This window comes from Zootermopsis nevadensis, unplaced genomic scaffold (assembly GCF_977971745.1).
Source record: "Zootermopsis nevadensis isolate Lab colony 2312 unplaced genomic scaffold, Znev_1.0 Znev_ptg000022l, whole genome shotgun sequence".
Lineage (NCBI taxonomy): Eukaryota > Metazoa > Arthropoda > Insecta > Blattodea > Termopsidae > Zootermopsis > Zootermopsis nevadensis.
In genome coordinates, this window is record NW_028259154.1 from 6568174 (window position 1) to 6591162 (window position 22989).

The following is a 22989-nucleotide window of genomic DNA, read 5'->3' on the forward strand; positions in this document are numbered from 1 at the left end:
CTTGAATCATGAGACAGGAAAACTATTATTATGGAGGCTCGCCGAATTAGGTTTGATTTAAGGTTGGCTCTACATTCACCCCAGAATGTTATAATTCCCACTGCATTTGCGGTCAACATTGGTTCCCCATCATCCACCACACTTCTCAGGTTTTTCCAGTGGTTTGGTCACAAAACATTACCGACTGAACCGAGAAACATCAGACTTCATTATACGGTGCGGATGACACCGTCGAGGACTTGGAGGAGATACAACTCAGTCGGGTCCTACGGGGGGAAAACGAGCGTGGGTTGGTTCCGAGTGACGATCAGTTTGGGTTTCGAACGAGACAGTGCAAGACCCTACAACGGGGCCAACTTATTCAAAGGTGTTTGCTTGGTTGGTTGCATCACACCCCCGTTATATTTTTAAGGCTCGGTTTAACAAATCCAGGAAATTATTTCATGCGGAGAAATGGCTAAACTTTCTAGAGGCGATATTCTACTCTTGTGGTGGACTCCGCCCTCACCTTCGTGGTTGCTTTACTTGGGCCAAGGCCTGTTTGGCAAGTGAAGTTTCAGGCGTACATGAAGGTGAAATTTGAAGCGACGTCCAAGTCAAATTTCTAAATTTTTACGTCCCGAAGAAGGAAACGAAATTCATTGCCTCAACCAACGCGTACGGCCTGTGTGGAATATGCATGTCGCTTTATTATTTACAAAGTTACGCCGTCTAGTGAGAAAACGAGAAGACGTTTCCGTAGGTAAAACTTGGGAACGAAGGAAGGCCTGAAAAGTTAACCGTGATAAAGGATAGGTAGTGTAGATGTTGACAGTCGAGCCATGAGGAAAATTTAGTGTATTTTATTTGTCATCCTGCACAAATTAACTTCGCAGAATTCGGTTAACAAATTGTTATAATTTCACACCGACGCTTCATTTCCATAAATTACAAACACATTTTTTTCTGATGCAGTGACCTACAGTATATTTGTTCTTGATACAGGCTTGGTCGCAATCCCCGAACCTGGGACGATCACTTTCCAGACATTCATAGGGTTCATCAAGTGCTGTTGGAAAATAGAAAATTTACATTGAGGATAATTTTTTTAAAAATGTTACAAGTTAATTTAGGTTACGTTATTTTAGGCTAGCTTAAGTTGGGCTAAGCAGGGCTGAGGTTACTTTCATATTGAGACAAGGATAACGGGAAGATGAGTGCGTTTTGTGTCGACCAGTTTCTCTTGACACTGCCAATAATTTTGAAAGTTGCTAATTATCGTATGCATTGTAGGGATATTTTATTAACTTTGATTGATTTTGACGTTTCTACTTTAAGTAGGATTTGAGGTTCTCACGACCGTGAGTCCAAAAATGGCCGGTGTGTGGGTTGCCCGTGTATTTTGGTGGAAATTTCAAACGTTTCAGAGGTTCTTGCTGTGACGACTCATCGCGCTAAAGATGGAGGCAGCAAGTACCTCTGAAACGTTGGAATACCTCTAACATACCGCAAGGAACAACAATCCAGAAGACGCCATCTCCCCTCTTTAAGCTAGTGCTGAATGAAGACCTGAAGGACTGGAGCCAGATGTGTGCATGCATTTATCAGAATGGATGGCGTTGCCAGTGACGCAACGAGCCAAACAGTGGAAATCCATTTTTGCCGAAGGAGTAATTTCAGTGATCGCCACCAGGTGTTTTCCGAGGTTTAGCACAACATAAATGTCAGGATACCACTCATGAAAATGTGTATCAGTGTTTAGAAGACCTTGAGATTTAAGTACATTTATCGTTTGGACGTTTCCGTTGCTTCATTTCGCCAAATACCAAATTGCTCAGTTAGTCAATGCGTTAGTGTAAAGGCTAATAACTTCCTTGAACATCGTGTTCTGATGATGTGGGTTGGATTGGATTGATCTAGCGAAGATCCATTTGTTAACTTTTGTTTGAATGGTATGAACACTAGGCTTATTTAAAATAACGGACTTTCTTCACCAGCAGACGACTGCTGTTCAGTTGGTTCTAGGATAAGCTAAGAAGTAGAGACGACGTTTTCGAAGCCATTTCATGGGCGGACATAATCGTTGGTACCTATGTTAAAAAGAATATATAATTTGTGTGCACTGTTATCCCACAAGTACAAACAAATTGAATTTAATGAAAACGCAATTTTACTTTAATTAAGATAAGAATGATGACGCACAAGCACGTATTAAACAAGTATTTGACAAATTACGTAATGTAGTGAACATTTGAGATCTGAATCGTAAAACGCAAAACACACAAGAAGACCGCATTCCCCGTAAGCCCAGAGTTTTCATGCCTGCCTTTGAGGGAAGCTCTCTCACTCTGTAGTAGAATTATTTAGACTTATACCGTTCTTCAGGACTACAATAGAAGGCAGTTGTATACATTACTTACTGATTTTCTTGGTAGCGCTGCACTGCTCCTGAAACAATCACGTCGAATGTTCAGAAAATCTCACCAATTTGCATTTGGAATGTAACACATTTCACATTAGACATTTATCGAAAATCATTTCTGGGCGTCATACAATGATGACAGACCCACGTAATAGGGGAGTTGATAAACTCCATATTCATTTGGTATTCTTATACAGGGCCAGTCTAAATGATGTTTCCGATTTGAAAGACATTCTACACACGTTTAATGAAATTCAGATGCACAAAATTGGTACCGATGGAAAGAGAAACTCTCCAAGTTTTGTTTCAATACATTACAGGTGTACAATGTTAGCCCCACTGGATTTATGCGGGCTGCGTGTGAAACTTGCACAGACCCGTTCCACTGTTTCCTTGCTTACTGACGGGCGGCCGATTGACTTTCTCTTACAGATTCAGCCCTTTTCTTAAATTCGGAATACCACTTACGAATTGTATGCCCACTGGGTGGATCTGCCGCAAACTTGGTCGAAGATGCCATTGAACACAAATAACAGACCGGTGAACGTGAAAATCCAGGATACAGAAGGCTCCTGTCTTCGATGGCAGCCATTTTTACTCATATCGCCTCTGACGGCGAACAGTGTTACTACGTGGCTGCGAAATATACCAACATAAACTTGAAGAGTTTCTCTTTCCATCGGTACCAATTTTGTGCATCTGAATTTCATTAAACGTGAGTAACATGTGTTCCAAATCGGGAACATCATTTAGACTAGCCCTGTATTACCAAATGAAGTTTTTAGAACCGAACAGGTTTAATTGGTGGCCATGCTACATGGATTGTGAAGAAACAATGGACATGTGAATCAGGAAGAAATTTCATAATGAAAGCACATATTTTTGAACGCTAAGCTCTGAACGGTGGGCAGAAAGTGCTGGTTTTTGGAGGATATTTTGTAGATTAAAGGCTTTGCTTACCTGCATTATCACCATAATGCAGCACAGAAGACGAAGCATACGAAAGTCTTCATTTCTGTATCTTCGAAACTGTGAAAGAGAGACCTGAAACAAAGGAATAGATTCCAAATTGTGATACGTATGTATCTAATGGGCCGTGCCATGGCTCAGGCGGTCATTCTCTGGCAGGATGGCACTGAAACAGGCTTTCTCTCCGGGTCCTTCGTTTCGACCGCTCAAATATCCCACCGTCAAGAGTAAACCAACTTTAAATAATCCGTTCTCTCCTCACTTCCTTTATCATGACTAAACAAACACTAACGTGAGGCTGAAGTAAATTTAAGGAAACCGCATTTTAAATGGAATATATAAAATTTGAAAATCAGAATCAAAATTTCAACTTCGAGTTTTTCAAAATTCAAACAATCACTATTTTAAAATTGAAATTCCTTAAGACTGAAATGTGCAAAATGTTTAGAATTAATATTTTAGACATCCCAGAATTTTCCAACATTTGAGAAGCCTCACAATTTTGTAATTTTCAATGTTTCAAGGTTAGAAATTTCCAAAAATTCAGTTTAATCGAAACAAACACAAAATTTTTTAGAAATTATCATAATTTTAAAAAATCCACGAGTTAAAAATATCCAAAATTCTTGGACAATTTGAAATCAAAATTTAATTCAGAATTTAACTATTTCAATACGCAAGATACTAATTTCAAATTTGGCATTTTCCATAACCCACTTTCTCAACAGAAAATGAAGCAATATGACTCAACATGTCTTAATATGATCTAATCTAAACAAAAGTAACCTGACTTAACCTAACTCAAACTAACCTTACGTAGTCTGTGTTGTCCTAACCTGATCTGACCCACACACGGTCAAGAAAACCAAACAATCTTAACAAACATCAGAACTTCGACAAATTGTCCACTTCCATCAGTAGGGACAACTGGTATCATAATAACCACTGTAAATATTAGAAGAAAGCGTATCAATGGTCGACAAGGCGACAAGAGTAACATTGAATACATGTCTAAAGATAGTAAACAATTCCGAAATTCGTAGTTCCTGCTCTGGCTACCAGAGTGCATTATCTTGCTGCTTTGTAATCTGTTCGTTCTTCTGCCAAAATAAAATGGACCGTAACTTACAGATGGAATATCCAAGGACCCGTGATTGTACAACTCTTTGTAGTTGTTCTTGTGTGTAGAAGAGAGCCCTAACCTGGCGCCATTTATATCAGAAGCATCCTGAGTGAGCGCTCAGATATTTGTGAGATTGAATGAAACAAGTCGGAGAAGACATATTGTGATGGTGTTTTGGCATGTTAAAAATGAAACTAGTTTGTGAGATTTTCTTTTGCATCAATGTCGCGTTTAGATTTGTATACAAACGTTTCCTATGAATGTGGTGGAGTCGTCTTTGCTACTGAATTACGGAGCGTAAAATTAGTTTATTTTTGTGCAAATGTCAATGTTACTTTACAAAGAAAAATATTACCTTACCTCTTGTGTGAGATGCAAGATGTCGTGTGTGAACAACAGACGTTCTGGTGGTTGTTGGTGGTTCGATCGCTGGCTTTATATTCACAAATTTATCGAAGGAGGCCACCTTATTTACTTAGAGCAAGGTTTTGTTATCAACAGAACGAGTAACAATGAGCTCTATCAATCTCTGATTGTATACGACATATCGTTTAATTGTTTCCGCTGTCAAAAATGTAGTTAATTTTGTGGTAATTTATGTTAAAATATTGTTTTGCCTCAAATGGACGTCAAGCATTTCCAATTGTTTCGAAGGCTACACATGTGTTTAATGAGTGATAATTCTTGTTTATGGAAACTCGTTCCTTATAATTTCTCGAAGGACTCGGTAGTAATGTCCGATTGTTACCACAAATAACCTTAACATGGCTCGTGTGAGTGACTGACGAGAGCGTAGGCGACTGCTGGGGACAGAATTCACAGCAAAACTCATAGTGCCCTTTCGCACGAGTTTCGGTGAACCTGTGAGCCAGGCTCATGAGCCCTTATGAATCTCTTCCTGCGTCCAGAAAGGATCTCTGAAACGTCGGTAAACTTCTACTAGACTGCACGGCGTTGCAGCCCAGGAGACGGCTATCTTCAGACTCGCTGCCGCGAAATCTCAAGTCCTACTTGATTTGTGGTTTGGTACCTGTCAGTGAGGAATCAACTAATGCGAAAATAATTTTTGTTTATCACCACTGACTCCACGTATCATACATGTATCCGGCTAAACTACATTTTCTGCTGATTCCTCAATTAGCATTTCAAAAATACATAAATTCACTTTATCCAGTAAAGAGACTACATACTAAGAGTAACATCCACAAATCAGGATCTAAATAAATAGACGTTCCTTTGTCTTCGAATGTATGGGAGATAGTACTAATATTATTTAATTAGATTTCTGCACAATTTGACTAATTATAAGGTGTCTTGCTATATATAAAATGTAATGATTCTGAAATTATATATATATATATATATATATATATATATATATATATAGTTAATATATGCTTACCTAAATCACTACATGCAAAGAATGAAACAAGAAGCATATTCCTTGAAGTTGTCTCATGAAATTTGTGAAGTCAGTCTTTACAGTAAAATGATTTATAGAAACTAATCCCATCGAATTCCCAACTTAATATGTACAGATATTTTTAATAAGTTGCATGCACAACGTATTTTTTTTAAAAAAATTAAAATATCAATCTTCTGTAAATATCAGATCAGAGGTAAAAATTTGAAGCCCTTAAGCCACAGCTGTGCTCAATACATTGGTGGAATAAGTAACTGAAAGGGCGTCGCATTACTTGAGCTCTGTATCTCAGTTAGTGCAGAAGTTAAGACATATTTTTTTCTAAAGAAGTGTTTTCTTGACAAATTTTGATATAGATAACCAGAAATCTAGTGGTCATAAAAACGGTAAAATTTAGTAGGAAAACTTGTCTCCATTGGAATTACAATCTCTCGAAAAATTATTTGATTCTGGGTGAATCCAGCTGAAAATGTCTCTTCTCTATGTTGCGTTGATGTGGAGAGATCCCATATACACATTTTTTGTTTCAAATGCTTTATCTCCAGAGGGAACAACTAGGACGACGCTTATGGCATCCGCTCCACATTCATGGTCTTCTGCCTCTGCAAGGACAAGGTCAGAAACCGCATTTCTCTAAATTGCAAATGGGTCATTTTACGTCATGTGGCTTCTGTATTCTGTGAGCAGTGCCACGAAGTTTGAGGTTAGGTGAATATCAGTCACTGGAGTACTGAGGCAACCAGGCAGATGACCGAACACGAACACAAAGTCAGATGTTTGACGGACTGAGGAAGTGGAGGGAGTCTTACTCGGATACTCAGAACGATACAAATTACAATGGACGAATCATCGTTACTCAATATTTTTTCAGGTACGTGGTGACTGTGAACTGAAACTCAAATCGTACTCGGACGTTATGTTAGGTTATCTTAAGCTTGGTTGGAAAAGTTAGGTATTGGGACAACGATTAGGGTGAAGACAATGAGAATGAGTTGTGTAGACAGGCTTATCTTCATACTGCCACTTATGGTGAAGGTGACTCATTATCATGTTCAGTGGCCTGCTTGTTTTTAGCTAAGATCCATAAAAATGTCCCCACGTTAAGTAAAAGTAGAATAAGGACGAAAATGACTGTGGAGGGAGAAGACTGCTATCGTGTTATCTGCCTTTGCACATGAGAAAAAGATTTGGTTGTGCCACTGAGAGCAGACTGGGTTATGGATGTGGAAGAATTTGCCCCTTGAAGATAAGTGTTTGCGTGAGTGAGACTGGAAGTAATCACACGAACGAGATTTTTGAGGTTAAGTTTGTACTGTAATGATACGTCCAGAGTCTTTGTTTAGCTGTACTCGTCATGTGGGTTTAACCCAGAAGTTCGGATTATTTCGTGTTCTAGGTTTGAGAAGGGGACTCCACGGGTGCGTTATTCCGCCTATAACATATAAGTATTTCACAAGAGAGATGTGAAACTTCTATAGGACAGACAGTCCTAATTGTAATGTAAGAATGTTGCAACCTGATGTTGAGACCTTTTTATTTTCACAGATTAAAGTGCTTTGGTTACGAAATGCCAAAGTATTTCACAAGAGAGATGTGAAACTTCTATAGGACAGACAGTCCTAATTGTAATGTAAGAATGTTGCAACCTGATGTTGAGACCTTTTTATTTTCACAGATTGAAGTGCTTTGGTTTCGAAATGGCAAAGTATTTCAGAAGAGAGATGTGAAACTTGTCTACGCCAGGCGGTACTAATTGTAATGGAAGAATGTGGGACCGGATCTCGAGGCCTTTTTATTTTCACAGATTGAAGTGCTTTTAAAGAATGGAGGTTGTAATTTAGCAAACTGAAAGAAAGTCCCTTGGCACATATCTGCAATAATTTTACAAAATAAATAAAGCATAAGATCAAGATTTTGAACATCACATATTTATGTTCAACAAAATATAATGCTGAGCAAAAGATGCAGAAACTCCCCAAAGGATACATATTTTGCAGATGTGATGTGTCATGACCTATCTTCTACATGTGATACTGCATTGGCCACTGACACTAATGCCATGTTAGCAATGAAAAAGTGGTATTATACTTCTTTGCAATATTCATGTGTGACTCACTGCTGGATGCAGAAAAGCTTAAACAATAAGCACAAACAGGTGTATCAAAAGGGACCATGAAAACTGCTACAAGAACACTGAAACTATTTAGGGTTTGAGGTTTTCATGGCAGTGAGTCTGAAGATGGCAGTCTCCTGGGTTGTTACACCATGTACCGTTGTAGGTTTGCCAACATTTCAGAGGTCCTTGCTGCTTCCATCATCGTCGCCCGGATGATGTAAGACAGACATCTTCATCGCTGAAACCATCCGTGTCTGATACAGAATGAAGTATTACACTGCACCATACTCGAGTACTGCAAGGGAGCGAGCAACTCCTTCCTCATTTGACTCAAAGTATTTTGTGACGAGACACAGCTATCACTTACAGTGGAAAGGTAATGCAATGGCACTTAAAAAATATCCATACAGCAGAAATACTTATGATCATAAACCACCAAAAACCAATTGTTACAATACAATGGAATGTACTAACCAGTTGCTTAAAATTATTTTCCAGATGTAGTTCCAAAAGAAGCATATTTCAGGGAATTCCACTTAAAACGAAGCCCAGCTCCTATACATGAAACCCTTTTACAAACAAAATTATGAAGCAAATGGCGATATTAAAGCTGCATTCTGCTACTACAGATGATGAACTATTTAAAATTCGTACAGCCATAATTTGAGGCATATTGTCACTCGATTAATAATTGTCACAGACAAACACTTTCTCTATCCCAAAACTTTGTTAACTTTTTGTGTATTGTCTTATTTTGCACTTCCTTCAGAGGATATGCATTGCTAAATGCCTAACAAACAGCTGAAAATTATTCTGGTGCAAAGAAATGCTTGTTAATAAACATCTTCTGCTCATGATACACCTTGTTTGCACATGCACAGCCCAACAGCTGTGAGCAAGAGCCTAGTAACCAGGACGAAATTCAATGTAATGTCATGAGGAAGGTTGAGAGAGTTCATTACAATGGGAGGAACATGCTTCTGATTCCAATTTGTTAAATGAAATTATTAAATCTTAAATATTTATTATTTCTTTCATCACCTCTTTTCCTCATCAGAAAGCAGCCCACTCCCCTGTTCTACCAATCAGCACCATCAAATTCTACTTCCACCTCACATAACACTTCTAAAAATACCCTGTCACCACACATTCACCCAGGAGATTGCAACTGCAGTGTTTGCCAAAACACTGGATAACTATCAACATTTGACGCAGCCTATACCCAAGAGCCAAAGTTGAAAACTTAAAAATAAAAAGTAATGTTGTCCCACTATACACCATGTAGGCGCTTGGGGGCAGAAGAGGTACAGCTCCTACTCATGGTGTGAGTGGTCAGCATCACGGCCTGGCCGCGCTTTACCCCTGGGAAAGGACCCTGATACCGACTGGGTCGGCCCCAGAACCAGTTTGGACGCAGAGGTTAGAGAAAAAATCCTCTGCCTCTGTCGGGGATCAAAACACTGGTCGTCCAGTCCATAGCCAGTCACTATAATGACTGAGCTATGCCAGGCTCATGATGTGAAAACTTAAGGACAAGAAATTCAAATAGTATCTCAAAGTGAAGCTTTGGACTACTGGCTGCAGCTTAAGGCAATAACTAGAATACTTAATCCCAGAACACCGTAACAATAAGCACGAAGTATTTCTCAAGCAATAAAATCTACTGATCTGGACCTAAGAGAGTAAACACATTGCTGATGTACTTTCCCACCTGACTCTTATCAGCTTCAACTCCTGGTCGCTGCTGAGTATGGAAAGCCTCCAATATTGCCCCATGACCTCCACGTCCTGCCATAATTTGAACTGTGAGTGGAGAAAGATTTGATTCTGAAACAATATCAGAGCTACAGATATGGAGGAGTGCAAAAAGCAGATGGGAGCTAGACAAAAATATGACGTAAGTGATCTGAAAATAAATAATATTGTTATGGCAACCTATAATATTGAGAATCCAAGATTTTGAGGATACTGGTATGATGTTCGCATCATCACAGTTAATATAAGAAGAAGAGAGAAAGAAATTATTGGCTGTTTATATATAGGAAGAGATGCTGTACCATTAGATAACTGCAAGATCATATTTTGTGATGACATACTAAAGATTGAGAAGCCAATTCCAGTGGCAGATAGGACCAAAGAAGATGACAGATTGATGCAAACACAAATACCTTTACATCAGAGCGCTCTAAATTGTTTGAGCTGCCATGACAATCCACGTGTAAAATGCAGGGAGTGCAGTTGTTATGTTTGTGGTGGAAAGGATGATCCTGCTACGCAAATTCTGTGTGATGAATGTAACATGGCTTACCATATCAGATGCCTTAATCCACCTTTGGAAGCTGTTCCAGACAGTGATGATTGGTACTGTCCAGACTGAAAGAATGATGAAAATGAGATTGTGAAAGTAGGTGAAAAGTTGAAGGAGAGTAAGAAGAAAGCAAAGTTACGACGTATGAATCCCAAAAGTTCACGTGACTGGGGGAAGGGAATGGCGTGTATGGGGCACACTAAAGAATGCACATTGGTACGACCAAATCATTATGGCCCAATTCCTGGTATAGAAGTTGGAACATCCTGGTTATACAGAGTGCAGGTTTCTGAATCTGGTGTGCATCGGCCTCATGTCGCCGGTATTCACGGACGTGAGTCTGACGGCGCATGCAGTATCGTACTTAGCGGGGGTTACGAGGACGACGGCGACGAGTTTCTCCACACAGGTTCAGGTGGACGTGACTTATCCGGAAACAAACGCACAGCAGGTCAAAGCCGTGATCAGACACTCACACGCCTAAACAAAGCGTTGGCACTGAATTGCAACTCTAAACTTTGTGATAAAGGAGCTAAAGCTAACGACTGGAAAGGTGGGAAGCCTGTGAGAGTTGTCAGAAACTACAAATTGAGAAAGTATTCTGAATATGCTCCTGAAATTGGGAATGGATGTGATGGTATATATAAGGTGGTGGAGTATTACCCAGAGAAGGGAAAGTCTGGTTTCATCGTGTGGCGATATCGTCTTCGCCGTGATGATGATAGTCCAGCCCCCTGGACTCCAGAAGGTAAGAAGCTTATTAAGCTTCATGGTTTGGAAAAGGCAGAAGTACCTGAAGGCTACCTCGAGGCTATGGAAGAGAAACTGAAAGCTGAAGCGCAACAATCCAAGGAAAAAAGAAGGGAGTCCAAAAAGAGGTCGTGTGAAGCCCTGGAAGATTCTAGCAGCAGCATTAAGAGAACCAAGGTTGTGGAATTTAAGTTAGATAACATTTTAAAGAAGCTGATTGAGCGTGATATCAACATAAAGTTATGGAATTTTTGTAGTCAGTACCTCAAAGGTGGGAAACAGAAATACATTGCTAAAGTGGCTGATACATTTATGTGCATATGTTGCCAGGAGTTGGTCCATAAGCCTGTCACCACTGTTCACAAACATAACTTCTGCAAAGATCATTTTCAGCTGAGGTTTACAGTTGTCCATGTTGCCGGCATGACCTTGGAGAAAAGTACAAGATCACTGTCAATGAAACTCTGTCTTCTATACTGTGCAAACTTTTCCCAGGTTATGATCATGGGCGATGATAGATGGTGATGACATTCAAAACCAGTGTTCTTCATGTCTGTTGAATGTTGCATGCAACGTCAGAATACTGCCAAAGTAGCTTTATTGTCTTCGTCTTATACAGGTTATTCTGATGTTGGTATTTTTTAGTGAACTCTTCATTGAAAAGGTGCATGAAGTTGGACAGACACTTTGATGCAGCTGCTTCACTTATTATTACACACTGTTCATCAACTTTTTTCATAGATGTTTGTTTAAATGAGTGATGTATCATGTACTTGACAAAAATACGTTTCCTTTAAAAAACAATAAATCTTGGCCAATTTATTTTTTTGCATTTCATTACAACAATATTTAATTGTAATGATTATTATTTGTCATCCACAAACAAAACAATATTTTTTGAGATGTTACTATACAAAGAAAACAGAACATAATTTGTTGAAAAAAAGAAAACTTGGGGAGAGATGGGGGGAGTAAGGGGGAAGGAGAAAACCACATATGCAAATGTAGGGACAATTATATATAACTAAATAGATGGCTTACGGAACCCGAAGGTTCGTCACCGAACTAACCAAAGCCCTCCACCGGTCCCTGTCCTGGGCCAACAAAATCCAGTCTCCTTCAGCTCCTATCTCCCATTGATCCTGCCTGAGATTATCCTCCCATCTACGTCTAGGTCTCCCCAGGGGTCTCTTCCCCTCAGGTGCACATCTCTTTCCCCATCAATGCTTGCCACATGCCCCACCCATCTCATTCTTCTTGACTTAATCACCCTGATAATACTGGGGGGAGTACAAATTTTTAAGCTCATTATTATAGTTTTCTCCTCAACACTATTCTCAAATGCCTGCAATCTGTGTTCCTCCCTCAGAGTGAGAGACCATGTTTTACATCCATACAAAACAATTACATATAAAAATCACCTGCCAGCGATACAGAAACAAGTTTAATTAAAAACTGCTTATATCTGAAGTTCCAGGTGACTCTGAGGGACTTATATCTGTTCATCATTCAGTAATAACCCTAATTAAGAAGGAAAAACTTTCAGACAGTAATCCAAAGATTCAGCTTATCTTTTCCTTCTAGTAATGAGTAACGCGTACTTAAACCTAAGTGTGCTGTTTACTAGCGAATACCTCATTTGATCCAAACTGCCGATAATCTAAAATTGTCAGTAAATGACAACAAATTACCCAAAGACAGGAATACTGACAATGCATTTTAGATTTTATGGCGTCTAACAATTGATAAATACCTAAGATTAAATCAATTGTGGCTTACATTGATGGAGTCTTAAAATCAAGGCAATTAGCAATGTCCAACATAGTCTTAGAACAAATCAACTAATACAGTGAAACCTCGATGCATCGTTTTCGGCGGGGGTGGGAAATAAAAACGATGAATGCGGGAAAACGATAGATGAGGGAAAGCATTAACATTTTTAAAAAAACAAACAATGTTTCTCTTTCAAAGTTACTTCTTTTTACCAAAAAAGTCTTTAATGGACAACTGGTTTGTCGAAACTTTACGTTTTAGGCCAAACAGAGCACTTTCCACGTTCAAAATGCTTTCTTCGTCACGTTCACTAATATTATGCGCATAAAAGAACGACTTCACTTTCGCCAATGCAGCGTGTGCTTCGGCAAAACTCGGCAAAGTTCGGGCTCGCATTCGTCGTTTCTCCCTCTTCCTCACCGCTCCATCAACCTTCGCGGACTGTAACAGGAAAAATGGAAGTACTATTACTGCCGAACTCAACGAAACGTAGCTGTAGAAGACACGATATGAACCATTAGAATGAAAAAGTTTCGCTCGCCTTTCCTTTGTACTTATAATAAAAGCATTTGTGAAGAAATTCACACTGCACATGCCATCTGGCATCGCTGGAACGAAATATGAGTGCACCCAAATTAAAATCGTAAAATTTCTGACAATGGGCACCGCCATTCACTCCAACTATCACCCCTGCACCGCTGACCCCTCATTCCAAAAGAATCTGTGCTGGTTGGGCGACATAACAGGTTACCGATACTGTTTATTCCAAAAACATTGTGCGTCTTTCGGTATTAATTTATCTCTAAACCCAGCATTTTAAATTCTCAGAAACGATCATTGCGGGAAAATTGTGGGCCGGGACTAAGATTTTTGAACGATCGATGCGATAAAACGATAGTTCGAGGAACGATAGAAGCGGGAAAATGTAACATTATTTTATATGGGATGTATCCGGGACCGAACAAAACGGACGATGCATCCGGGAAAACGATAGTTCCGGGAACGATGGATAGAGGTTTCACTGTATTACATTTTTAGAGGGTCATCAATTATCCTGTAAAAGTTCTATAATGGAAATGGCAGGTCCATGCCACTGTGGTGATACAGGCTGCAACAAACTTAAAGATAGAAAGAAAGAAAGGGGAAAACCTTCAAACATTCACAGATCCACAAAAATGTGCATGGAATTCATTGGGAATTAATACCATCAAAACAAGGCTTACCAGAAAGTGTGGACAAACTATCAAAGGATTGAGTGGCTACATCTGTTTAAAACACTTCTTGTATTTCTCAATATTTAATATCACGTCTTAAAATAAAAGTAAAACAAAACAGAACCGATATTCCACGAACAGTAGGCAACAAATGCAATTGCACTAGTTTACAACGGACACTTCAAAATCTATTCAGCAGAGCGGAATTGCTTCATGTGGACAGACAAATGGAGATGCAACGTACCTGACAATACTCACACAACTCACCTCATGCTCCGCCTTTATTACTGGAGATGCTCCTCCTCTTTCACACCTCCGACATCCTCAACTTTAATATCGATGACTTGATTGTCATCATAAGAAAACCCGAGACTCGTTTCACTATTAGAATCAGGTACAACTTTCTGTAAATTGATGGAGTCCTGTAAAATAACCACACTCATTACGAGTCCTGACTGTGCTCTCTCACTGCATGAAATGGATTAATTATCAATACAATTTTACTGCATCAAACTAATAGCAGCTGCAGAACATCTTTAAAGGAGCCTGACGATGGTGCATTTCATTTAATATTCCTGTTTTTCTTGACGTGATGTTTTAAAACAAGGCCACTACGTTCTGGGATCTAGATCTGCTCTGGTCCCATAGAAGGGACTAATCCCAAAGGATTAATAAGACTCTTCTATGAAAAGGATTTTTCTAATACAAATATGACTTTAATAATATAGTCTTCGTGTCGTAATATGAAATCAAAGACGTCGACATCAGTTTACTTGGCACGTTCATACCAAAGCAGTGACAATGCCTCAGCTGATTATGGCTTGCTTTATGTAATCAGATGGTAAAGCACATATTCAATGGTCACAAAATATTGTGTTTACTTGATAGTTACAAGTACACATCACTAATAAAGTGCACACAATAATGAAATTACATTTTGTATGTTTTGGAGAGAAATACTGAGCAGAGTATCACATTAACATTCTTCCCTCTCAGGCAACTTTATATATGAAGTCAAGTTAACCTCTTAAATATTTAATTTAATCAAATCTGTGCCAAAACGACAGAGCAAAGGAGAATATTTGGGTCTACAGAAACAAAGTCGAAAACAAGGCAGAAAATGTTATGACACAATTTGCTTCTTCATTAAAAGTCTCCATGGCTGCAAATTTATCTCCTGATCAATGTTTAATATTTGATACACAATTTTAGCTTCCCATATGGAAAAAGTTAAGGATGCTTAACAGAAATGACAACACTGTTTTAATATATGAGTACAATTTGCATCTAGTTACAAAAGAAATAAAAGATAATCTTCAAACATTCATAGTTCCTGTGAACTGTATAAGAGATTCAATAGGAGGCAGTATTTTGAATACAAAGACCATATATTATACAAGATTTATGGGATATATTTGTCTAAAATATATCTCATTTTGGCCAATATTTAATTTCACATGTTTTAAAACTGATGCAACAGAAATTTAAAATGGTATTTCATAAACACTGAGCAACAAAATTCAGTCCCCTGGCGCCATTTTGCAAAATCCAATCACCAGAGTAGAATTGCTTCATGTGAAGATGGACAAGAGAAACACAATAGGTAATCCTACATATTTCTTAAAAGTTAATTGTAATGTACAACTCACCATATGTTCAGAATTTATCAATGCAAGTTTTGCTATAGGATCCTCCTCTTCTTGTGTATCAGCAAATTCCTCAACTTTTATATTCATGATCTGCGAAAGAAGACGTTACACATCTCATTCTAAGGACCAGGCACAACTTTCAGTAAAATGAAGTTATGCAAAACCTCCACACCTGATGCTGATAATGACCACGTTTTCTCCACTTACAATTTAAATGTAAAATGTAATCATAACGCAATAAGACATGCTTGCAAAATAAAGGGCTAGCGCAAGGATCGATAACCTTTCTTGGGTGACAGGTAACATGGAGCAGCTGATAATTTATTTTAAGCATCATAAAAAAACATCCATATATATATATATATGGACTGAAAAAATTAGATTACAACTGTGGTAGCGCATGTGCTGTACGAACAGCCTCAAGAAGAACTAAACAAATTAAACGTAAAATCGAACGTTTCATTTCTTTACTAAACTAAGTCTGCTGAACAGATTAGTCGTCCTCAGGCAGTCAAGAAATTAGCCGCATACACGGAACCCAAAGGTTTACAGAGTGAGTTCAAAGAGCCTGCCACTGGTTGCTATCCTTAGCCACAAGGATCCAGTCCTTGTGATTATATCCTACTTCTTTAAGAACTATTTTAATATTATCCTTTCATCTATGTCTTCATCCACCAAGGGGTCTTATCTATTCTGGTTTCTGAACTGAATTCTTGTATTCATTTCTAATATTTACATTCCCCACACATCCTCCTTGATTTGATAACCACAATAATTAATATTTGATGTAGACAAATGATTATGAAGCTCCACATTAAGCGTCTTCCCCATTATTTCCTTCAGTGTTCCAAATATTGTGCTCTGTACCCAACTGTCAAAAAACATCAACGGATGTTCTTCCCTTAACCCTTTATAGGTGATGTCGTCTAAATATCATTAAATAATTCAGTCAATACCTGCCTCAAAAGAAACACCACACATTCGCATTACAAGATCAATTAACTAACAAATACTGGAAGCCATCTCTAGTAAGTATGACTGTACATCAAACATGTCATCATCCTACAGAGCACAAAACAACGATGATTACCCGTTCAATCAAGTAACAAAAATATCCACCATAAAATTAAGAAATTAAATTCCACTTGGCAAATAACAGAAAAAAATTATCATAATACAAATATAATATGGAACAAATTTAACAACAGTAAACACATAACATCAACATAAAAACAAGATAATAGCACACATAAACAAACAAAGGACATAAGGAGAAATGGACCACATTTGCAGACACATTGAAAAACAACCTTCGATATAACAAAATTAAAAAAAAAATACTGATCACAACAGTCCTCTGAACGACTGACATTTTTAAAAAAACATAAATCACAAAAACTCATGATGCAGGTGCAAATAAGCTAAACTGCAGAGACTGCGCACTGATCATATAGCACAAAGAGATCACACACTTCAAGTGAGGTTTGAAGAACATGTATGTTCAATATCGAACAATAGAGATCATCAGGTAATGCTCATCATATCCCAAATACAGGAGAATCCTATGGCCCCACAGGAGATTCTTGGAAATAATAAAAACAGACAGTAAAGAAAGATGTTTAAACTATTAGAAAAACACCACATATTCTGTACCCAAAACCAAACCAACAGCTGAACTATATCCATACAGTCATAACCCGATCTCTGACGCACTATACAGGCATTATTACCATCAGCACACATCCTCCCCCTAACGAGTGGAGTTTGAAAAGTAATGCGACTACTCGCATTACTCACCACCTGAGGATTCCTGAGGCTTTGGCACTTTCTCTGCCAAAGTTTACAGCCTTCACGTGCTATACATTTTCTGCAGCTTCTCACCAACTGCTCAAACACGTGCAGTAGCCCATTTCCAGATATCTTGCGTAGGCCAACGGCGGTAGCTTGTTTAACTTCAGTGTCATGTTCAAGCGCTGGAAATGCCCAAAAATCACATGGAGCAAGGTCTGAACTGTGGGATGGGTGTTCTACAGGTGGTCCATCGGTGTATGGCAGCGCCTCCGTCGCCACATGCAGGGCTGCGGAGTTGGTATCGAAACCTCTGACTCTGGCTCCTTCATATAAGCTAAATATGTATTAATATTTGAAAACCTACTACAATAGTATATGGTACCACAAGATATTTCATCACCACCACATGGATCATCAGCCTACTTTTTAGACTTATAACCTATATTTAAATTCATGTCTAATGGTTATTGCAGAAGTCGGTTGATTTGTAGACAGTTTGCCTTCTTAAGGTGCAGGAGCCAAAGTTACAAACAATTATTAACACACCATGTGGCTCAATGCTTAGTTGAATCTCACTAAGTTTGAGGCCGCTGGCGGCTCACAAAGTGGCGGAAGTGTTCTTAAGATGTTATACAGAGGTAGGAGTCGGTATATTTTCACCGACTCCGCAGCCCTGGCCACATGTGCAATATGTGGTCGTGCATTGTCTTGAAGCAGACGCCACCTTTTCGTCAAGAACTCCGGTCACTTCTTTCTGAACTACGTTCCCCAAATAAGTTTTAAGTGAATTTGCATAGTAAATACCATTCAGTTAGCTTCTGAGGTAACCAGTGCTCAAGAATAATGCCTTTTGAGGCAGAAAACAATACCAGCATCACTTTTCCAGATGATGGTGCTTTGTCTCCCTCTTCGAGCGCCGTCAACCACCCATTTGTTTCCATTTTTAAAATATTTCAAAAACTGAAACATTGTAGCTCGGCTCATTGTTTCTGTTCCGTACACATTCTGTAACACCTTTAACGTCTCTTCGCCGCTTTTTCTGAGCTTCACTCAAAATTCCATTGCACATCTCTGGCTTAAAACATGAAATGTTGTTCTGTTCCACCAATGCAAAACAGGATTTTTGTACAAGAGCTTTTACAGACACACATGCCTTGGAAAATGATGATATCTGTATTAACAGCTAAACACACTTAAGGAAACAAAACAGAACGTGTGCCATCTTGATCAAGGCCACTAAGATGAGCAGTGTTGCCAATCTCATTACTCTTCAAACTCCCCTTGTACATAGATCATATAGCACGACATTATACCATGATACACAGCGCAGTACACTCCTCCACAACAGACGACATACGAAAGCCACAAGACCTACTGTAAGTGTTAATGCACCACAGCAGTCTTAAATAGATTTAAATATATACACAAATATATGAAATGTTATTTATTACACATATTATTGCTGATCTTATTTACTCCACAGACATCTATTATCACAGAGAATTGTATCAACAGAACACACAGCAAGAAGCAAGATACCAAAATGCAGTAAACATATCTACATAGGAGGAACTGCGCCAACCCAACATCACACGAGCATCCAATTCAGCCATAACACAAAAACATGACAAAGCATCGGTAGTTTGGAATTCAGTGAACACTAACAGTAACAGAAATGTAATATGGAATTTGAAATATATTTTTCACTTATACTAACTGTTGCATGTAACCTTCTTAACTATTTTAACAGGTGACTGTAGTGTTGTAGTTGTATGGACATATATTATAAGCCAATAACACAATTTATGGCAAATAGGGCATTTCAGCGTACATATTAACATTTAAATATTGCACAGCACACGCTAAAGCATATCATGATAAACAAACTACCACTTTATTAACATTACCAAATAGTTTGTGATAACAGACACCTTTTCCTTATCTTGTGCTGTTAGAGTAACGAAAGAAAAAAATGGGCAGGGTTGTAATTTATAACAAAAGCTTCACACCAAAATATAAGATTCTGTCAAAACAGATTCATCGTAAGACTTGTAAGTGGAAAAATAAAATGAAAATAAATCTATAAAAAAACACAAAGCAAATTAAATGAATAATGGAAAGAAATTCTTACTCGTAAAAATTTCCAGATAAGCACACACACTTTCAAACAAGAAACCTATTTGAACAAATGCATTATATTTAATTTGTAACATCTTTGACTGTTTAGTATTTATTTACAATTACTGGGTCACAGATCTTCTACAAGCCTGAAAAAGGTGTCTGTTATTTTGTATTACAAATTAAGATAATTATATATATATATATATATATGTGCACTACCCAATTGAGGCTGCAATTTGCTATTATTCTTACAGGCTTCGAGCTCTACAGGAGCAAATCAGAGTTAGGGTAAAAGGTACAGTAATGTTCTTTCTTTATAATCATTTAACAGCTAAAAATAACTCATACAGTAAAACCAAACACTCAGGCACTTGTATAAATGAACAGAAAAAAAAGCTCATCTGAAAGGAAGGCTTACCTCAGTTTCATCTTTTTGTATTGAAGTTCCTGATTGTGTATGAACCTCATCTGATACCATGCCAATGGAATCTCTTTCACTTTGAACATCAACATCATTTTCCATTTTGATTTTACCCATTTTCTGCTGTAAAATTAAAATTAAATTATAAAATTTTGGCAGATATCTCAAAAATCGAAAGAAAGAGTTGTACTCTGAATAATGCATATGAGCAATATAGTAGTAATAAGACGATGTTCATGCATGCCTGTCATTACAGCTAAACACAAAAAAATATACGTAATTTTAATTCACACAGTGTACGGAATGTCCAGAATTCAATAGATTTCAATCATAGTATATGTTGAAGGATATAAAACCATGTTAGGTATGTACACATTTCTGTACTCACCACATGAAAAGGCAGAGTTATTTCTTGAAAAAATACATTTTACATTCACAGGAAAAGAATTTGAACAAGTTGTTCTGTTTGTATGACCTGGAAAGTGGGTGTTGATTCTATATTATATCTGGGTCCTGTGTTTTAAATTCCCTTCCAGCCTGTGTTTATCCTGCTTCCAAGAAAATCATTGCTTTACTATTGTATTCATTTTTAAGTATATCAATTCCCTTTGACCATTGCCTAATGATTACAAAAATTGTATAATTCAATCTTGAACCACACTAAAATCTGTACTGGCAGCTTAACTAATGGGCATACTTTGTATGTATCATGGCTTAAATTGTTATCCATACCTCCTTATAAATATAAATTAATTGTATCTTCTTAAAGTTATGTGGTCTTATTCTTACAAGTGATCCCCCTTTTGTTTGTACTGTTGGTGATAGTAGCCGAGTGGGAAGAAATGGTAAAATTGGTCGTGTTGGGGGTGTCCAATAGCAACCCCATGTCCATTACACTTCATATAACATACCTTATAGTACCTGTTAATAACAGGCTAATTATTTTAAAATTGGTGTGAGAATAATTTCAGAACAAATATTTTATCATAATATGAAGTTCAACTGAAATTAAGTTGAAGACAATGGTAATAAAGAATAGAAAATATACTAGACCAAATCAAGAGCTGATTTTGTATTTTAAAAATTATGCACTACACAGAACACTTCAAGCTCCTCCTGCATCATTACTATAGATGAAGAATCATTCAAAGATGATCTACTCCAGAATTACAGAATTTTCAAAAGTTCACATATAATGCCTATTTCTGTTAATACACTCTTTGATTTTATATGTTATACATAAGTATTAATAATGTATCCGATTGTATTTTTGCATCATATTGTGGTTATACCTCAACATTTGCTCATTTATGCTTTAACACAACAGTTGTTAACAAATAAAATAATGTGATATATTTGAAGTGAAGGGCACACATAACGAATTTCACCCAGGTATCCTACTGATTTACATATCTCAAGAACCAAACAATATTGTGCAAATACTAAAAAGAATAAATAAAAAAATGGAATTTTATGAAACTGAGATTACATGTAATGCACATACGCACTAACTGATGTTGATGAAGTTCGCGAAGTCATCTTTTGTGATTCATCTCATTAATATTTAGATGTAGAGCAAACACTTATTCAACACATGTTGTTCTCTGAAGCTCAGTTTCACATAAATGGAAATATCAATGAATAGAATATGCATATCAGAGGCGCTGATGATCCCCATGCTTGGCGTCTGAAAGATGCAGTGTGGGATGGAAACATTTTCGCAACAAGATAGGGCAAGACTACATATGGCAAATGTTATTTTAGACATATTGAATGAACATTCTCATGATATGGTCAACTCTGACAGATATCCTGGATGATTTGGACTTGGATAAACCTGTCCAAAGTACTCACCATAACTGAATCTCTAATTATTTTCTTAGTTCTCAGACTGATATCACACCCACTGCATTACAGGAATATTACATTAAGAATAAATCAGTTAATAATGCAACAAATACATACATTATTAAAAATATATTAAAATTAGCCGTCAATCACAATGTAATATTATTAAAAGATAGTTTGAAACATTTACTTCACAGTCCATATACAAAACATTGACATCACTACGAAATACGAAATACAAACATATTAGTGACCTGTGATACTACAACGAATGAAGAAACAATATAATGGACAAGAACATCATAAGAAAAATGAAGACTAAAAATCATTAAAAAATCAGTAATTCAGTGATAAGTTTAAATACATAACACCTGATGTTGGCTATATATAGCCGAAACATGTCGTGTATGTTCCACATGTAAATCGAGTACTCGATAGGGAACGTAAAATAATATTTTAATCTTTTAATAATATTACATTGTGATTGACGGCTAATTTTAATATATTTTTAATACTATATAAATCACAATATGACGCATCTACAATATCTTATAAATACATACATAAACAAAATCCAAGTATTTCTTCCAAGTCACTACGTTACTTTACTTTCTAAAGAAATTCAATGCAGTTTCTATAACGGAAGCACATTGTCCTCAGAGGCCGCCTGGGAAAGGATGACGCGCATGCTTGACAAAAAGTTATACACTCTATGATGTTGTAAACCAGGATGGCCAACTAGAAAAAAACAATTCATTATACATTATACTGAATACGAAACAGGAATGTTAACCACTCAACCGTGATGTTCAGTGAATACAGCTGTAATAAGTGTACTTCGTAACCATTTAGTTCCTTTGACTGTTTGATAGGAAATAATAGGACGTCTCACTTTCAAGACCTTGTGTTTACGTTTCATATTTCCGTAGGTTGGCAACAAACCGAGATAGATGTATCTGAAAGATGCGGTTTGTCAAAAAACAGATAAACTATAAATTACAAATGTAGGCCATATAGTATTATATTGCCTTCCGAAATAATATGTGAATTGATTTCCTAAACGTTCCTTTGTTGTTCTAAAC

The 22989-nt window shown here is 37.4% G+C and overlaps 2 protein-coding genes and 1 pseudogene across 6 annotated transcripts; 1 reads left to right on the forward strand and 2 right to left on the reverse strand.

Moving 5' to 3' along the window:
* Nucleotides 1–822: 822 nt before the first annotated feature.
* On the reverse strand, nucleotides 823–9850 carry LOC147872963 (uncharacterized). Of its 2 annotated transcripts, XM_087353342.1 has the most exons (4): nucleotides 9744–9850; nucleotides 3362–3445; nucleotides 2400–2427; nucleotides 823–1048 (listed from the first exon to the last, which is right to left on the reverse strand). In XM_087353342.1, exons 1-4 carry the CDS (start codon nucleotides 9825–9827, stop codon nucleotides 915–917), a joined length of 330 nt encoding a protein of 109 aa, XP_087209468.1. In that variant the 5' UTR covers nucleotides 9828–9850; the 3' UTR covers nucleotides 823–914. The 2 variants fall into 2 exon arrangements, with proteins under 2 accessions (XP_087209468.1, XP_087209467.1); XM_087353341.1 differs by lacking the exons at nucleotides 3362–3445; nucleotides 9744–9850 and adding an exon at nucleotides 2870–3348 and having other exon boundaries at nucleotides 948–1048.
* Nucleotides 7825–22657, reverse strand: LOC147872964 (uncharacterized). 4 transcript variants are annotated; one of them, XM_087353347.1, is made up of 5 exons: nucleotides 22471–22657; nucleotides 20057–20182; nucleotides 15727–15816; nucleotides 14336–14499; nucleotides 7825–9859 (listed from the first exon to the last, which is right to left on the reverse strand). In XM_087353347.1, exons 2-4 carry the CDS (start codon nucleotides 20174–20176, stop codon nucleotides 14362–14364), a joined length of 348 nt encoding a protein of 115 aa, XP_087209473.1. In that variant the 5' UTR covers nucleotides 20177–20182; nucleotides 22471–22657; the 3' UTR covers nucleotides 7825–9859; nucleotides 14336–14361. The 4 variants fall into 4 exon arrangements, with proteins under 4 accessions (XP_087209473.1, XP_087209472.1, XP_087209471.1 ...); XM_087353346.1 differs by having other exon boundaries at nucleotides 14345–14499; nucleotides 20057–20179; nucleotides 22471–22604; XM_087353345.1 differs by having other exon boundaries at nucleotides 14345–14499; nucleotides 22471–22604.
* Nucleotides 9855–11912, forward strand: LOC147872965 (E3 ubiquitin-protein ligase UHRF1 pseudogene; annotated as a pseudogene).
* Nucleotides 22658–22989: the final 332 nt, after the last annotated feature.

Coding starts and splice junctions, on each gene's coding strand:
- LOC147872963 (XM_087353341.1), bottom strand. CDS start 3,150: ATGATGTTCCCGATTTGGAACACATGTTACTCACGTTTAATGAAATTC. Junction 2,428..2,869: donor ACCCAGTGGGCATACAATTC/GTAAGTGGTATT, acceptor TGATTGTTTCAG/GAGCAGTGCAGCGCTACCAA. Junction 1,049..2,399: donor CAGCGCTACCAAGAAAATCA/GTAAGTAATGTA, acceptor ATTTTCCAACAG/CACTTGATGAACCCTATGAA.
- LOC147872964 (XM_087353347.1), bottom strand. CDS start 20,176: ATGGGTAAAATCAAAATGGAAAATGATGTTGATGTTCAAAGTGAAAGA. Junction 15,817..20,056: donor TACAAAAAGATGAAACTGAG/GTAAGCCTTCCT, acceptor CTTCTTTCGCAG/ATCATGAATATAAAAGTTGA. Junction 14,500..15,726: donor TGATAAATTCTGAACATATG/GTGAGTTGTACA, acceptor GTTATTTTACAG/GACTCCATCAATTTACAGAA.